An 18,950-nucleotide genomic window follows, 5' to 3' on the forward strand; every position below is an offset into this window, starting at 1 on the left:
GATACTCCACTTTTGCATTAATCAACAACTGAAAGTTTATTAATTCATATTCTCTCCAACTGCTTTCTCCCCGTTATATTCATTTACATCTTAATGGTTCAAATAAGTTAACAGAGTAACAATGTTGTGCTTTGTAGAGTACTTTTAATTAGTCATACATTACTTGGTGTTTTTTTTAAGTGTTTATATAACGTGTTTTAACAAGAGAGGAAATGAGAAAGTAATAAGCGTGGATTCATGCTCATGAAATTGTCAATGCCCTTTGAGAAATATTTTCACCAGTACATGTACATGTAATTAATAAAATAAAATTTATCAATACATGCTTTTATTTGAATGATGACACTGATCTCTACATGTTTTTATTTATATTTCACTCCACATTTTTGTATCATTTTGATAGCATTATTATTTTTATTTATCTGTCACTATTGGATAAGGAACTTCTCTGGAGGGTAGCTGGAGGCGGGAGAACAGCATGAGGTTTCTGACAAAATTCCCACGATCTTTATGTGTGTCCCACCCACTATTTCAGAGTCTCAGTCTCAACTCTTAACAAAATTCCCACGAGATGACCCCCTCCAACTTCCTGTTTTGATCTGCATTGACTAGGCTGACGCCTAATCAACTAATACATAAAAATAATACTATTAGAGAGAAAAGGGAAATAATAAATAATGAAGAAATTAATTAATCAAATAGATAGAGGATATAATATAGTAAAATAAAAACAGTACTTACATTTCTTAATCTTTTTCACTATTTGTACAACAAGTTTATACGACCCTTAAAAAGAATGCAGCAGTAGATCGATCACAGACAGTTGTAACACACATCCCCATGTTCTATCTAATATCTATATATGGATTCACATGATGGATTCAATTCTCGTGAGTCATGACCCTTCCTTTTGGTTATTATAATCTCTCAATTCCAACCTCCTCTAACGACCTGTACTAACTACAGGACAGATGTTTCTCTTTAAGGGATATTTGTAGCGCTAAACTCAGAAACATTGGGATGTTTATAGCCCCCAATTCTAATCAAACATCAACGCCTCGTTCTTTTCCGCTTTATTCTTCTATTGTCATTAAGCGATTTGAAACAATTTACAAAATGACTTGCGGAAGGAACTTAAGTTTGAAATTTTGAACAAATGCCTGTTACATATATACATTAGTTTAGTCATAAGTTTGGTATTAGTTTAGTTAGTTACAAATTAGTTATTTCTGTAACCAATTATATAACAAATTAATAGCATTAGTTATATAAAAATCAATGTATCAAAACATATTCAAGATTAATCCAAAGGATCACCTATCATTGTTATTCACACATCAAGCCCAAGAAATATTGACACTAGGAGATATATCGAAAAAAACACAAGTCTTACATCAACTAAAAATAAAAAATAAAAATAAAGTATATAAATGAGAGACAACTCTCATTCATGAATTAACTTTTTGAATTAAAATAGATCTAAACTCACCTTTTATCCAAACCAAACCAAATTGATTAGATGATAGTACATTAGAATTTAATTGCTATGGACATGATTAAATTGCTATAGTCAAAGTTGGATTATGGTATACCCAAACCCAAAAAACTTTAACAGTCGTTACAATCAAATTAAATCCTATTTGAAATATGATAATAAACGATACTATAATACCGTATATATTTGAGAAAGCGATGGGAAAATTCATACTTTGCTATATGCATGTATCAGTAATGCTATACGGCAAAACGGTTTGACACGAACTCCATTCCAAGGCTAAGTGATATACCAGACATTGGTGAGGACGTGTGGCACAAGTTATCTACCAAAGAGGGATTACTTGAGACAAATTACAATTGAAAGTGATCAAATCCTATTGAACCAAGCCGCATTAGCATTGATTGGAATGAACCAAGTGCCCAAGACGTATGCCAAAACCTTTCTTTCATGGTACCCGGATTTAATATAACCGAATAACCAACATTGGGCTCATATTTTCAAGAGCAAGAATGAGACGATATCAGGGGTAATAAAGGGGAAAAAAGTAATGATGAAATTCAACAGATATAACCCTCAGGTGTTCGTACACAGTTTTGTCAAGTTACTTGTGCTATTCGGCGTTTCGCAGTTTTCAAACCACGCCTAATCGCTTATTTCTGTCATTTCACATGTTATTATTTCCGAATGATGGTATGAACTATGACAGGGTACAACTGAATACCAGGCCAAAATGTAAGGACAAACATTACGATAGAGTGATAGATAAAAGATACTGACTCGTCCATTTCTGCATGATTATGCTCACAAAGTAGCTCTAATCATAAGGTATATTTGGCGGTGGCGACTTGAAGTATGTCAAACGGTTCAAATTTCATTGAATTTGAAAAGCATAATAAATTAAGATATTGAGAAAATCATGAAGGGAACAGCATTAATATAGTTTACAATTACTTAAATATATCAATGATGCAATTGATTACAATTTCTTTGTTCTGTTGCTGTGCCAGGTTTTGTTAACATCATCACATAAGAAATACGAATACCCCAAACAAACGAGAATCTGAAATTTCTCTCAAATCAGAATTAATCTGATGTACATACTTGGACAAAAGCTTCTGTAAGTGTTGAGGAAAGCCAAACTAAAATATTTGAAAAGGATTCTTTTCTATGTGTATAAAAATAAAAAAGGAAACAATCAACAAAGCTTGGATAACAGTAATCACTTATGTCAGTTGACATAAAAATAATGCTTATACCTGAACACCAGGTGAGGCAACCTAAAGGATCATTCCTCTGATTAAGCAGAAAAAAGAGAAGACTAAAGCAACATGATGAAAAGGCACACAGTACTAGCTGATATCCACTTCTGTAGGGCAGGTGAGGAAATCTTGATTCCACTGAAAGCGCCACTAGTCCAGAAGAAGCTTTGCTTTTATAATTTTATTGATCACCAAAAAATGACATTGATTTCTCTCTAAACAATACAGTATCACAAAAATCAACAGGGGTAGGAGCGTGAAGTCAACCGCTAGAAACAAAATCAAAGGAAAAAAACAATAATAAAGACATGATACTTTATAGAAAGTGAAAAAGATATCTGATATTTTGGTCTTCAAGCAGTGTGTTTACATTGATTGCTTTAAGTCCTGTACATGAAATTTACATAAGTTCATTACTTTACCATTTCATATTGGGTTCAATAAGGAACAAAATATAATCTTTCAAAAATTGATGTAAACGGGGTCAAATTTAAAGGTTGATATGATCAATTGATGTAAAAAAAAGTTTGAAGGCTTAATGTTTACTTATGCTATAATACCAAAATTCCATAAGGTGAGGACAACATACCATAAGTATACTAAAAGCTTGGAACATAACGTGATACGGAGTTTCATGTCTAAGATTTAGTGCTGAGATTTGCGTGTGGGTAGTTCCTGCATAGAAAGTTAAATGTGAATTTTCATCTCTGTCACTACCAGAGTTGAGTTACACAAAATTATGGGCAAAAGGAATAACAACTAACAAGGTTACCTGAGAATAGCGAACATGATCATGATGCAAATTCGAAGTTTTCACTATTGTTTCCCACTTGAGATTACCAGATGTATTAGAATCATGCCTTTTAGCTTTGGATTGAGTACCTTGACTTGAGTGCAGGAAAGAATTCTTCACAGAAACTAAAGGCAAGGCACGCCAAAGCCAGGATTCCGAAGGTGATTTTGGCAAAGGTGGGGGAAGAGAAGACACAATAGATTCAGCACTACCTTTTCCTGAATCATTAGCTAACACAATTTGCTGGGTGTTGGTCTTTGAATCTTCAGCAAATGTCCCTTGCACAGATTGCAAGGACACAGGTTTTTGGCTAATATTTTGATCAGTTGTCAATCCTAAATCTTTGTTTTCTTTGGCTGCAAGATTCAAATAACTATACAAACTTGGTGGAATGGAATCCAAAGAACTTAACACATCAGTATCAAACGTGACCTTTTCTTCCACAGCATGTACTTGCTTTATCACTTGAGAAGATCCAAAGGAGGAATTACTTCCTTTCCCCCTGCTTCTGTCTAAGTCTGCAACCACAGTATCTACCCTCTGATTGATATCTAAAGAACTTATATTTGAAGATGATAATTTGGCTGTACTGGCAGTATCTACGTACAATGTCTTTTCAATTGTGAGATTCCCTGAATATGAAGTTCTTTTGGCTCCTTGGGATAGCACATCATGAACATTTCCAAGCACACCACTGTGGAATTTCACCTTGCCAAACATATAATTCTCAGCCTCTTTAGTATCACCAGGCAACTTAGCACCACGAAAGGGAGATTGAGGTTTACTTCGACATGGAGATATACCAGCAGCAGCAGCTCTTGAACGACGAAAGGGAGAGAGTCTACCTGGCAGCAACTCACCAGAGTAGGTAAATCTGTTTGATTCACTGGTCCATTTCTTTTTACCCTCTTGCTTGTCAGGTGATGCAGCCCTAGAGCTTGATTTGCTCTTGTGAATTGCCTCCCAAGCCTGCAGAAAATATTCATGATTGTAATAAGTAAATATGTTGAAAACAATATCACTAGAGAATGCTGATCTACAAAAGGATTGAAGGGTGCAAAGGAGTTTCTTTGTTTTTACCTTCTTTACAGCAGGAACTGGGCTAAAAGATCTAATATGAGAACTTTTGTTAGGTTTCACAACCTCACTGGCTGGAGGCAAGATAGCCTTGTTCTTCATTTTCATTGCAGCAACCGGATTCAGTAAGCACAATGAATTCCTGATATGCAATTGAGGTAACAACCCGCAGCCTTTAGCTGCAATATTAGAAGAGTTATCATACTCATAACCATCAACTTCATCTTCACTTTCTTCCTCTTGATGTTGACCAGTGTATGGTATAATAGCAGTGTTATGCTTATTAGGCAATGGCTTCTTTTCCTCGCGAACCAATTTGCTAACATCTCTAGGTTGTTGCTCTACTAGTACAGATTGCTTTTTTGAAGAATATTGAGGAGGCTGCAAGGTCATAGCCTTTGCAGCAGGCAAAAATCGGCTCATCATAAAGTCTCTAGTCTGTTGATCTGTGGAAAAGGTTCCGAACTTGTTTGCATCCAGATTATCTAGCCCGCTTACACCACTCACACTACAGTTCATGGAGAATGATTCTGTAGGTGACAGATTTTCAAGGGCATCAGAATAAGCATCATTATCATCATCGTCATCAAACTTCACATTAGACCTTCTGCTCTCAACTATTTTCTCTGCTTTTCTCTCTTTGTCAGAGTCTACCTTCACCACACTAACATTGAAAGACTTTGATTTATTTGAGGACTTAAATTTATTTGCAGTCTTACTTTCCTTTTCCAATGTTTGTTTGGTAGCATTGATTGATTTTCCTGGGGGAAGCCTTGGGCTTGGAGTGATTGAATTGGCTTTAGGAGGTTGAGGCTCAGATCCACCATTACCCTTGCGTCTTCCAGGGATATGCTCCCAATTGAAAGGTACTGCAACAGGTTCTGTTACCTGATCTGAGGATGTGTCTGATTTGTAGTATGGAAGAGTGTGGCGTTTCTCTAGAATCTTCTTCTTTGCTTCAGTTAAGGATGGTGGTGTGGCAGAAGAGCGTCTCACAGACATGAGAGGGGCATTAATATTCAATCTCCTTTCAGCCATCTTGTTCCAAAATTGAACAGCTTTGCAGCCCCTCTCAATCACAAGTTCACAGTACAAGACAATATCATACACTAATTTTTAGTAAATGATTAGAAAAAAAGAAAAAAAAAACCTCCTACCAATCATGAAAACCTGAAAAAGAATATGCAAGAACTGATTTATTAACGGCTTAAAATAACAATATAAACTTCAATTCAACAGGACTTAAAAGTGAGAACAGAGAAGCACCACAGACATAACTAATGAAAAGTAAGATTGTAGCCAAGGGAACATGAGAAGGTCTATTCTCTCCTCAATGACCCAAATAATAAACAATAATTATGAGTGGATTAACTAGAGCAAGAACAGTGAGGACTATCCCTCAGCAATAACACTAAGGAAAGAGAAAACAATTAAGTTTAAGTGATAATGAACAAAAGATTAAACCTCTAATGGGTCTGGCCACGGAAGCAAACCAAGAAGGAAAGTGGTTTCAGTAGTAGTGCTCAGTAACTAGTGTAAGCTTTTTTTTTCTTTTTTTTTGTGAACACGGTGATGCAGAATCTAAGAAAATAATGGAAGGAGCAAGGAGTGAAGATGAGTAGCTAGCTAGGTGAGAGAGATCAGAGGGAATGGTAATGGATGGTTGTTAAATGATGCTGTGGGAAGAATGAGTAGGAAGTAAGTAAAAAAACAGACAAGACACAACCTTTAGTATTTCTCGACTTCTATTGTTTTGTTTCTTGTATTTCATTTTCATCAGTTAACGGCGGAGGAGCCGCGATTGACTCGTGAAAGATTAGTGAAAATAATGGATAGATATCGATATTCAACTCAACTCCAAAACGACTTCGTAACACTCACTGCACTTGAACCAACAAACTGACACTGGACTGAGTCAGTTTAAATAAGATCTTACACTCTTATTCAAATCTCATGGATTAAAAAGTACAATTAAAAGGAAATTAATTAATTTCTTACACTCTATAAAAAATTGCTGCATAAATAGTCAAGCCTGACTTTTTTTTTTGTCTAATTTCATATTTACACATTTGTCATACAATAAAATTTTGAGGAGTGAGGAAGCTAACTTTTAAAAGGTTTAAATGAAAAGTGATGGGCCAGGGATGCATCGTGAAGAACAGTTAACTCCATTGAAGTAGGTTGTGGACCGACCATTTTTAAAATAGACAAGTCCTCTTTCCTGTGTCTCACAGTGGCTGAGTGACTGAGTCCACGTTGCAATTAATCATCATATCATTCTCAATCATTTTGTTTTCGGGCAAGCAAATTATCCCAAGACATCTCTCTCTTCCCGAAAAACGAAGGACGGAGAAAAGACAATCAAAACACAAAAGAAATAAAAACCCAAATTGCATAAAATAATCATTTTATCTTATTTGAATTTTAGAACATCTGTACAAGAAAACACTAACTATCAAATACTTTTTTTTTATGAATTTATGCAGCAATTTTTTATAGAAAGGCTGTACAAATTTGAAAGCCAATCAATAAATTGTTCTAATTTTTTAATGTAATGAAATGCTTAAGTAAATTAATGTGTAGAGATGTAAACTCATTTATCAATTATCAGATTTGGGTATATCCACGTGTAATTTATTATATTTTTTATAATTTTAATTTACTTATATATTTTTAAATAAATCATATATAAGTTTTTAATTATATTTTAATTCAAACAATGTATAAATATAATGAATAAAAAATAAATTAAAGTTAAAAAAATAATAATTGAATTATATTTTTAGTTAAATGTATGTTTTAAGTTTATTATTTAATTATTTAACTATTAAACTAATTGATTTATATTTTAAAAAATTATAACAATAAAATCTTATATTATATTATATATATATATATATATATATATATATATATATATATATATATATATATATTGACAAAAAATTATAAAAAAAATGTAATATAGCAGGTATAAATACGAACATAGATATAATTTGATCTCATTCTCTCTTAAATAATTTGGATAATATTCGTACCCGTATCGTATCTGAATTAAAGTTGGAGTGATACTCACAAATACGAATTTATTTGTGATGACTATTAAATCTTCTAGGACTAATAACATAGAAAAATTAACATTTAAGCCAATAAATTGGATAATACTTATGTTCTCTGACCTAAAATAATAATAATAATAATAAAATGCATGGATTGAAGATCACATAATGGCATGATGGGACGTTGAAGTTAAAAGATTCGGAGATTTTTCGTTTTCTTAAAGGTCACAATAGTAAATATGCAGTCAAATTATTTTGTTTTTTTAATTGCAATCAAATTCTTCTTTTTTTTATTGCAAATTTGCAATCAAATTATATCGCTATTATTGAACAAAACATGTTAAAAAAAACTAAATGTATGTTTCAACTTATTTAAATTTTGAGAAAAAAAAACAAGTTCTTAGGTGAAAAATATATTAAAGTATAATAATATAAAAATATATTATAAATTACCCGTGCATATGTTATCACACTAATTATTTTTATTTGATAGTTAGTCATTATGGGATGATACACGAGTGTGAGACAACAATCAAATACGATCATTGTTATTGGAAAATATTTTGAACGTGTTAAATTAAACATTGGGAAAAAAATTCTTAACCAATCTGGATCTGATCTGACTGTGAACAATAGTTTATGTTAATTTATAAAATTTAATTTAACGATATACATTCTCTTTGGGTACAGAATAAAGAGACTAAATCATTAACATTTTGACACAATTGTAACATGGAATTATATATTTCATTTTGCATGTTGACGTTTCTTCTTTATCTTTTTACATAAAAGTTCATCACACTCCCAACCAAATTACCAAAAAAAGCATCCCCAACCTCACAGTGGCGTGCAAGTAGGACGGCCTATTGGATAGTAACATTTGAGCGCTTTAAAAGCCCCATGCAGAAATTAATATGTCAACATAAAAAAAGTGGAAGGAAGAAAAAAAGAAACTCCCTGTTGTCATTTATTCAAAAGGAAAACTATTATTTTATTTTTCTCCACTAGTATATATAATTCATTAATTCCACAGAATAGACACATTTAATTTTTTTAAAATAAAGAGACTTATCCAAAGCTAGTAGCCCTTAGATCACGGGGCACAGATTGGTTTAGGAACATGAATGATATTAGAAAAAAGGGGTCTTACGTCCCACGAAGATGGGGTCCTTTGATGCTTGTTGTCTGCCATTCTTGACTGGTACGTGCCTCATGCCCCTCTTTGTTCTTTAATTCAACTAATTTCCGCTTTCACATGAAAACAACGCAGAGAAGAAAACGATTGCAGTTGAACGATAAATAAAAAGGCTACACAAAATAATTACTATATTCAACATTACCATGTGCACGACAAAACTCCACGCATGCCAAACAGCATTTCAAATTGTACAAAGCAGAGATTGTGGAATTTAAATATAATCATGGCTAATTCTGACCCAAATAAGCGGGTTAATTGTCTTGTTTTTTATTTCCGTGAATACGACAATGTTAAAATCTTGAGTGATTTCTATCATGTATAAATACTACTGAGTTCAATCATGTTTGTATTCCAATTTTACCCGTAAAATACAGAATTAAAACCTCTCGTTTAAAACACATGCGTAGAAAGTAAATAAAAATATATCCGTATGGGCATCTTGAAATCTTATTTATTTTAAAGTTTAAATTTTCGTTAAATATAAACACTCTACCTTATAATTATTGATATGTTAGTATATTATTAAAAAAATTAGAATGAACGCTCACGTGGTTTGATTTTATTAGATTAGAATAATCCTAAATAAATATTCTAATTCATAATTTTTTGTTTTACTGATAATCTTTTTTATGTTTTTTTAGTTAATTATAATAACCACCCATGTGGTTTGCTTTTATGACACCCATTATTCTTTTTTTTGGCATTACTTTTAACTTCATTTATTAATTACTTGAAACTTTCTTTTGTAAATTTAATAAAAGAAAATAATTCATTTATAAAAGAGAAAACAAAGGCAAAAGAAAATTATATTTAAATAGTGAAATGAAGAATTTTGTCACACAATCATTTTAACACTTAATTACATGTAATTTTTTGGGTTTACTTAACTAAACTTTAAATTTAAATTTAAATTCAACTTGTTAAAATTTAATATGAATCATCTTATACACATGTATATTTTAATGTGGAGCAATAAATTGTGAAGTTAAAATAAACAAATGAAAAAATTTTAGGCAACAAAAATTCATTAAAAACCATGTGTTTCTCATGTCACAATCTCAAACTAATGTTTTTTCACATTTAAACATCAAATGATGATTTTTACATAAAAAAAATATCAAAGGATGACCAATGAAACAAAAAATCAAAAATTAGATTTTTTTTTTGTAAGATTTAAAAAAGCAAAGGGTGCCTAGTGCATTATAATATACTCTAAAAGTAATACCAAATAAAAAAGGGTGATAAGTGTAATAAAAACAAATCAAAGAAATGATAATTGTGATTAACTCAAAAAAATATCTAATAGTGACAAGTGAAAAAAATCAATAATATAGAATCTTTTTTATAGAATTAAAAAAAAAACATAGATGCCCAATGTAATAAAAGCAAATCAAAACGATGATTATTATAATTTACTCTTAAAAAATTGGACTTTATAAATAATGACCGTGCTCAACGCTTTTAATAACGGGATCTTGTTAGGGACATTGGTCAGAAAATCAATAATAATGTTTTATTATTAAAAATCATGTTAGGTATACATTAGAAATCACGATTGCATGCCTTAATAATACTTTTCAATAATAATAAAAAAATCACTTTTAATATGTCAAATAATATCTATAGGACATTACTTACCATTTGTCTTAATAATTTTATAACATATATGGTTTGTTGGTTTACTAACAATAAAATCCTTGATTTCATTAATGTTATTTTCAACTATATATTTTTATTAAATTGCCTACATGATAATTTAAACTTTGAATTGAAAACTTCAGGCTTAATCAATGGCATTAAACATAGCATGTATTTACTTTTTTTTATGACAAATAGCGTGTATTTACTAAAACTAATATAAAATACTAGTTGAAATGCTCGAAGATTTAGTCAAACAAAATTATAAGCTAATCAAATAAGTCAAAAGTTAACCTATTTATCCTATAAAATATACTGATAATAGAAGAGAATATCAGTCTCTTATATATAAAATAATGAAATATTGTTCAAATTTCAGTTGAAAGAAGTGTCATTTATATTCTGTGCATCAAATAAGATTACTTGATGTAACAAAGAAAAAATATTACTTCCTATTAATGATGTTTCTAAAAATTAAAAACAAAATCAAACTTCAATTATGTATTTATGTATAAGTATATTTATGAAACAATTTAAAGTTCTCAGCTTCCATTTTGACAACGTTACAAATACATAAACTAGACTATCTTAGAAACTGATTTTTATTGGTTGTCTTTCATTAATAAGTTGACAATAAGTACAATTGTAAGTTATAGCAAAGACTTTTGGCAAGATACGAATTTAGAGTTGAATTATTCCTTATTCTAAACTTAACATTTATAAGTCTGTAGCATCATTACAGACTAATTTTGCTATCATATATAAAGAATAGCATCCAATGCGAAGGAATGAGCAATTAAGCACAGAGCCCCCTCAAATATCAAATCAAGGTTATATCTGAAAATAAAATACTAAACATTTTCACATTTCTGTTGCTTTATCATTTATCATACAACTATACAAGTCCTTTCATTAATTGGCTACTGGCTTGAAAATCCAACCACCACGCGTCGATGTAAAAGCCATGCAGAAAGAGATTGCTTGGCATGAGTTACTGCCCTTTGCTCCGACTAGACAAGTGTGTGTCTTTTCACTCTTACGTGTTATAACGCCAATAATGTCCTTCAAAAATCAAAATAATCCAATAAATCTCGCGATGTAAATTAATTAATTTGATCAATTATTTCTTTATTTTAAACTTGAATTAAATTAATTATAATTGAGTTAGTTACTGTTCGTTGATTTTCTTTGCAAATATATCAAATCACATAAATAAATAGTATAAAAAGAAAGTTTAAATATGGTATTTATAGAAACTCACAAAATACTTTTAAAAAAACAACTTTTGCTAAATACGGGTTTCGGGAATGATAATTAAAAAAGTAAAAGAATAAGGAATTCTTTTTGATAATTTTTATGAATATTTGAAATGCGGTAAAAATAAATAAAATAATAATGAATAAAAGTATTGGATCTTCATGCATATAAAAAAGGTCATTCATCTAATTCAAAACTCAATTATTATCTGACAAAATTATTAATTCATTGATTAGTCTAATTAAGTGACTTGCTTTAAGAATATGAATTATAAGATGACTAACAAATAATGGTTCATCCTTAGACACAAAACTTCATCTTTATTTCTAAGTTTAAAAATATTTTTAAATGATAATTAAAATCATAATATCAAACAAAGGGTGATTAAGCCAAAACAAATATAAGTATAAAAGAAAACATTTAATAATAAAAAACAAAGATAAATTAATAATTACAATATCTAAGTAATAAAAATAGGTTAAGTTGACGCTGAATTGCTAATCTTAATCATTCAATGTCTTGAAATAAAAGCTAGAAATTTAAGTTTCTTTCTTCTTTACGGAATAGAAGAATGAGAATAGCGTAATAATTATTCCCTTTTCATTTCCTTTGATATGAAACTTTCTCAGTATTTGGTTCTTATACCCAACATTTTTATATATACATCTTCGTTGTTTGCTAAAAAAAAAAGAAGAAGAAAGGATAACGTCATAGTTAAAATGACCATGCAAGTAATGCAGCTAATGCCAATGGAGTTTTGCTATCCGTTTTAAAGAGAGAAATAACGTCATTTCTCCTTAAAAATGTGGAAAAATTACAAATCTACCATGATATCAGTAATATATGGAAAAATTATTATATGATTCACTATTACATAATTCTGATCAATTTTCACATCACACATAATTAAATATATTTTAATTTATATAAAAAGTAATAAGATATTACATAGAAATTAGTTAGAACCACATGGTTTCAACTTTCATGCCATACCCTATCTGGGATTTCGTATATCAAGAACCTGTGTACGTACCCAAATGAGAACTCGAACTAGATAAGTGGACTTAGAAGATTTGGACTTATGTTCTGACGCCTTAAGCCCAGCGCATGAGACCATTATAATAGCCTAACCAAAATTGTTTTTTTAAAAGATCTGATTTTATAAAAAAACCTAGACAAGTGAACTTAGAACGTATCGTTTCGATTCGTTCAACTGTTTTTTATTTTAAGATTAAAAAATAAAATACTCGAAAAAGTATAAAAAAATTATTTGTATGTTTTTTCAAACTATTTTTTAGGAAATAAAAAAAGTTGAATTCCTTCCATTTCTACAACAAAAGTTAAGATTTGTTCTCTTTCTTTTTCCTTAATATTTTCTCCAGCTGTTCAACAAAATATTTCCCACGTACACATGCATAATTTGAAAAAAAAAAAAATACAATTATCATGCCATTTATGTTCTCATTGATTTTTTTAAATCCCAAAAGAAATATTAAAAGAGACCAAAAAATTATGAGGATTTTGGAACTATTTTTTTTAACTCATAAAATGGTCATGTCATTTATCTTCTCATTTATTGATTTTCTTGTTTTTTCAAATTAAGATTGATTTAAAATTTTTGATTAAATATAAATTTAAGTGATTGTTACACTTAAGAAAAATATTTTATATTAGGGTTCATACTTGTAAACTAATCAAAGTTACTGGTGCATTTGCACGGATTATTCTGTTTCGATCCATTTTTTTTTACTTAGATTAAAACGTAAAATACTTTAAAAAATATAAAAAATCAATTGTATTTTTTTTTCAAACTATTTTATGATGAATAAAAGGAGTCGGATCCTTTCCATTTCTACTATAAAGGCTAAGATCTTTCCCTCACGTGATGATTGTATGTCAGCAACATAGAAGGTCCCAAAAGAGATATAAAAGAGACAAAAAATTTGTGAGGATTTTGGAACTGATATTTATCTTTTCATTGATTAAAATTAATTCTCATTGATTAAAATTAATTTAAGTGATTGTTACGCTCAAAAAATAAATTAGTTTAAACTAATCAAAGTTTTATAATTTAAAATAAACTGATTTTTATTTATATACTTTTTTATGTGTTTATATATACACTACTCTCTTTTATTGATACTCTATAGATTAAATTGTAAAAATTATTTTAATTATTTTATAAGCTATGCTAATTTTTTTTATGATTAATTAATGATAAAAAACTTTAACAAAAATCAATCTTTTGAATGAGTTTTTATATAAATTTATATAGATTTAGTTTCTGGGTTTGAATAAAAAGGAAATCTTTGGATTTATTAGTAAATTATATTATTTTTTATATTTATATATTTTTTTAAAACAAATGTGAATGACTTATAAACTTATGATACTTTTATTCTCTCCAACTAAAATTTAATAAATGAATAATATTTGTATCAATTATATTGTTATTTAATAAAAAAATTATCATATATAAAAAATCTATTAATTTTTATAATAATTATTTTATAAGTTAAGTTGAAAAAATTTACGATTGATAAGCAGCAATTGACACTGTGTCTCAGCTTCCTTTTTTAGTCATTGATTTTGCTGCCAGCTTTTTGGTAATGTGTCTGAAGGGGTTGTTTTGGCTAAATTTGTTAAAAAAAAAATGAAATAAGGAGATGAAGTTAAGAGGAAAAAGCTGGCTGCTGATGCCTTAGTTGACCAAAACACCAAAAAAAGGCACGTGTCAGGCAATAAAAGAGGGCAGAAGTGTAATTTCGACAGCCTATTCCTTTAGTTATATCTGTAGATATCTGTAGATTCCTACAAAACTACATTCTAGTTTAAAAAAACTAGATGAGATACTAGTTCAGCTATGCTCCAGCAGTAATTGCAATAAATTTTGTATTTAAATTTTTTAATATTATTCGTCGCTTCTCTTTTTGTTAATCTCCCTTCTATTTCCTCTCTTCGTAATTTTTTCTCCTACTTGAAGGTAATACAACTCTTTGTAAACAATTTATTCCTCAAAGTTTTTGACAATGTTAATAAAAATAATAATTTTACATGCATGGTGTAATTAGATTTTTCGTTATCAAGTTTATACTTCACATCTTCAACTCAGGTTAACAAATGCTTGAACCACATTAACTTTATCAAACAAAATGATATTTAGTGCAACTCAGTGCTTCTTGTATTGAGAAGAAACTAACTAACAGATAGATATAATCCATGCCAATGGTACACAATATAGAGAAAATCTAAACATGAGAGGTGAGTTACATGGACACTCACTTTTTTTAAACACTACGTTAACAATTTATTATTTTTCTTTATCTGTTTCCTCCCATTAGATCATATAATATAACTTCTAATACATATATTTTTACTCTTTTTCCTTTTTCACTGGGTGTCATATAACACATTGGATGTTCATAAAATATTTTTCATTAGAGATACTAACAGCTGAGGAGAAAAAATTAAATTCAAAGCACTGCAGCAAAAGCATTCCTCCCCGTCTGAAGGTGATGATATGTCTTTTCTGTTTGTTCAAATTTAGTCCATGGTAACTTGTGCCTTCCCTTCTTTATCTTCTTTGCAGCCACTCCCATTAAATCTCCATGCTTCTACATGACACAAATTTTCGAGTATATTTACAACATTAATCATGATCACATTAAGAATGTTAGGTTACCAATTGGAAGAGGCTAGAATATAGACATGATATCTTCTCATACCTGGAGACAGAGTCCATCTCTAATATCACAAATGGGGTAATCACTTGGGCAACAGTACTCGGTCCAAATGCAACACACAGCATTCTTATATTCACAACAACCATAAACTAAGCAGAAACCAAAGAACTCATAAAGGCAGCAACATGTCTCATGAGCTGGACAATATGAGAATTGTCCACATTTACTAGGTGGAGGTGGTGGGAGGGGTGGCGGTGTTGCTGGCGGTAATGGTGGAGAAAGTGGCGGTGTTGCCGGTGGTGAAGGTGGCGGTAGTGCCGGTGGTGTTAATGGTGAAGGCGGTGGTGATGATGGTGGTGAAGGAGGACTACTTGGGGATGGTGCAGTAGGCTCTTTGGTAGGATAAGAGGCCATGTAGTTGATTGCACACACGCCATATTTTAAATTAGTATTCCTTCTAATATAAATGTACCCTTCCATTCCCCATGAGGTTCCCCATGAATTCTTCACAATCCAGTAATCTTCATCACCCTCTGAGCCATAACCCACAACCAAAATTGCATGGTCAATATCATCTGGATCACTTGAGCAATCTCCATCATAGATTCCCTGTTCAAGAAAACAGAAAATGACTTGTTTGTGAAACCAAACTCCATTTTCTGGTTTGTACTTCTACAATAGTAACTAGTGAATGGCCAAATAAACATACTAGGAAATAAAATAATACTTACGCCAATATATAGTTGAAAATCCCATGAAGAGCCATCTATACCGGCACTGATGGGTTGCTTCACTGTAGCACACAATAGAGAACGATCTGATTGCTCCACATTGTAGTAGCCATCAATGCCAATAACCTTGGTTTCCTCCTAATTCAAGAAAAAAAAAATCAATAAATTAGACATACAGAAATACAATGTGTTCTACAATCACAGGCAAATAGTTTAGAAGGAAAAGGCAGGCCTTAGTCATAGATTCTTAGTAAGAAAGAGGACCTTTGCTACATTGCATGTACCATCTGCACCACTATAAGGATAATTAGTTTCCGTGTCGATCCCACCATTGTGCATAACCCATTCAAAAGCATAGTCCATGTGGCCTCCATCACATCCATCATTAGTTCTGTCACAGTCCACAAGTTCCGGTTCGGAAAGGCTTATAAGGTCCCCTGAGACTATTGCATTTATTCCTTCTATGGCACCAGTGGAAGAGAATGCCCAACAACAGCCTAAAAATAGAACAAGAATGAATCACTTACAATTTACAATATTCAAAACTGAAGTTGTAAAAACTAAATGAAAAAAGGAAATTAGAGTGGTGAGTTTTGACATGCAGGGAATCTCACATAACTGACATAAGTCAACCAAAATGGAACAATATAAATCATCATCATCAATGTTTTCAAATCTATTGGTATATAGACTATAGAAGCTTACCACAATAGCCTTGGTCCTTCACAGCAGTCACAACACCCTTCTTCCTCCAATCCAAAGAGTAAGGTGCATCTTCGCAAGAGTGATCCTTACCAGACAAGCCATTCCTTTTGCTAAATGGCTTCTTCACCTTTGAAGTAAACTTACTCTTGAACTCCTCATTGCTCATGTCAGCAAACCTGTTCAATCCGAGACTCTGCCCGTAAGGAGAAATTCGCTTCGAGTTCTTCTCTGCAATGTATTTCAAGTTCCTCTTGAAATTCTCGAACCTTAACTTTTCTTGATCTGGGCTCCTGTAAATCTTCTTATTTTCCTCCTTCCATCGTTGGAACAGCTCAATCACCCCTTCCTCCGAAGGAAACTTGTCAATTTCAAGGGCTAGTATGGAGTACTCACTTGGGAGACCATAACATAGAAATGTCCATGATCCCCAGACAAGGAAAAGAAGAAACAATTGAGTTTTCAGTTGACAACCCATTTTCCTCACTCTTTAGCACTGAATGATACTTGATCCACCAACGACATCTTTGTATCGTGTGTGTGTGTATATATATATATACAATTAGATGCATGACCAAACCTTCCACTCAACACAAGAGGAGTCTGCATCTTGGTCTTTTATCCTTTTTCTTCTATGGCTTAGATAAAAAAATCAGAAAGAAAGAAAGATAGGAGAATATCAAATAGCACTGTAATAAAGGGGCGATTTGGTAGTTATGTTATGTATGAATGAATGAATGAATTCCTTCACCGTGAATTCTATTTTGGTGCAGTCATCATATCATTTTTAACGAGTGTCAAATTTTACAATTGATATTTCTACTAGTCCTATTACTAGTTAGAATGAAGCATTGACTTGCGAGTGCATCTGTGTAAAAGGACCAGGTAATCTAACAGTCAAACGTTTGTGTTGTCAAGCTTGCATAACCTTGGATTTTTGGACTGGTTGATGAGGCATCGAATAAGCAATTAGCAATTTAGCATGGATAAAAAGTGAATACAGGTGAATAGCACAACTCCCATTCATAGTACACTAGGCTTGTTCCTTTTATATTTCTGAGGGGGGAAAAAGTTTGTGTAAAGTTAATTTATTTTGTTATCCAGTTTCAAATTCAAATTATCATATTTGTATATTTATTTTCATCTGTCAAGTGATTAACCGATACCATTTCAATATTTGTATAAACTTTATACGATAAAACTTGTAGATGATGAAAAAAATGTTTAAAATATATCAATTTAAAAAGAGCTTTATATAAATACTATTTAGCTACTGTGTATATACACGGGTCACATTTGTATTTATGCATTTTTTAAATGATTTATTATTTATTTAAAAATAAATCATAAAACATATGAGACAAAATCAAATACTTTGAACATAATAAAACAATAAGAAAAATATATTTATATTTTTAATTTTAAAAATAAACATTAAATTAAATTTTAAATATAGTATATATATAAATATAAATAATTACTTCTTTTTTTATCAAATGTCACCAGATAAAAATATCAATATCATTAAAAAAACATAAAGAAAGAGAAAAGGAAAAAAAAATCTAAAAACAATGGAAAAATTATGTATATATATATATAGCAGATAATCAATATGATAAATTATAATTTGAATAATGATAATAAATATTTTTGGCTAATTGAATGATAGATATTTGATATTTTTTCTTATAAATAAAAATATGAATGAAAAAAAGGAAAAAAATTGAAGGGAATTTTTTTAACTAAGTGTTGACATGTGTCCTTTATACAGATAGAATGTATATATATATATATATATATATATAGTAGATATCATAATTAACTATAAAGAAAAACATAAAAAAAGAGAACACATACAAACATGATTTTTTTTTACGAAAAAAAAACATAAAAAAAGAAATAGAAATAATAAATAAATAAAACAAAATAAGAAGGAAAAAATAAAAGGAAAAAAAAGAAAGAGAAAAGAATAAATAAATTTTTTAAAAAAATAAGGAAATAGAAAAGGAAACAATCTAAAAATAATGGAAAAAGTATGTATACAGTAGATAATCA

The 18,950-nt window shown here is 30.4% G+C and overlaps 2 protein-coding genes across 5 annotated transcripts; both read right to left on the reverse strand.

The window, feature by feature from the left end:
* Positions 1-234: 234 nt before the first annotated feature.
* On the reverse strand, positions 235-6,532 carry LOC114374763. Of its 4 annotated transcripts, XM_028332436.1 has the most exons (6): positions 6,092-6,532; positions 4,631-5,797; positions 3,530-4,519; positions 3,347-3,432; positions 2,755-3,026; positions 235-628 (listed from the first exon to the last, which is right to left on the reverse strand). In XM_028332436.1, the coding sequence occupies exons 2-4, from the start codon at positions 5,663-5,665 to the stop codon at positions 3,403-3,405; spliced, it is 2,055 nt and encodes a 684-aa protein (XP_028188237.1). In that variant the 5' UTR covers positions 5,666-5,797; positions 6,092-6,532; the 3' UTR covers positions 235-628; positions 2,755-3,026; positions 3,347-3,402. The 4 variants fall into 4 exon arrangements, with proteins under 4 accessions (XP_028188237.1, XP_028188233.1, XP_028188234.1 ...); XM_028332432.1 differs by lacking the exon at positions 235-628 and having other exon boundaries at positions 2,434-3,026; XM_028332433.1 differs by lacking the exon at positions 235-628 and having other exon boundaries at positions 2,434-3,144.
* Positions 6,533-14,937: 8,405 nt separating this feature from the next.
* Positions 14,938-17,435, reverse strand: LOC114375301 (cysteine protease XCP2-like). The gene is made up of 5 exons (XM_028333077.1): positions 16,899-17,435; positions 16,458-16,690; positions 16,194-16,331; positions 15,505-16,071; positions 14,938-15,393 (listed from the first exon to the last, which is right to left on the reverse strand). The coding sequence occupies exons 1-5, from the start codon at positions 17,371-17,373 to the stop codon at positions 15,253-15,255; spliced, it is 1,554 nt and encodes a 517-aa protein (XP_028188878.1). The 5' UTR covers positions 17,374-17,435; the 3' UTR covers positions 14,938-15,252.
* Positions 17,436-18,950: the final 1,515 nt, after the last annotated feature.

Source organism: Glycine soja, chromosome 11 (genome assembly GCF_004193775.1).
Source record: "Glycine soja cultivar W05 chromosome 11, ASM419377v2, whole genome shotgun sequence".
Classification (NCBI taxonomy): domain Eukaryota; kingdom Viridiplantae; phylum Streptophyta; class Magnoliopsida; order Fabales; family Fabaceae; genus Glycine; species Glycine soja.

Coding starts and splice junctions, on each gene's coding strand:
- LOC114374763 (XM_028332436.1), bottom strand. CDS start 5,665: ATGGCTGAAAGGAGATTGAATATTAATGCCCCTCTCATGTCTGTGAGA. Junction 4,520..4,630: donor CAGTTCCTGCTGTAAAGAAG/GTAAAAACAAAG, acceptor TATTTTCTGCAG/GCTTGGGAGGCAATTCACAA. Junction 3,433..3,529: donor ATCATGTTCGCTATTCTCAG/GTAACCTTGTTA, acceptor CTTTCTATGCAG/GAACTACCCACACGCAAATC.
- LOC114375301 (XM_028333077.1), bottom strand. CDS start 17,373: ATGGGTTGTCAACTGAAAACTCAATTGTTTCTTCTTTTCCTTGTCTGG. Junction 16,691..16,898: donor GAAGGACCAAGGCTATTGTG/GTAAGCTTCTAT, acceptor TTCTATTTTTAG/GCTGTTGTTGGGCATTCTCT. Junction 15,394..15,504: donor GAGATGGACTCTGTCTCCAG/GTATGAGAAGAT, acceptor TGTGTCATGTAG/AAGCATGGAGATTTAATGGG.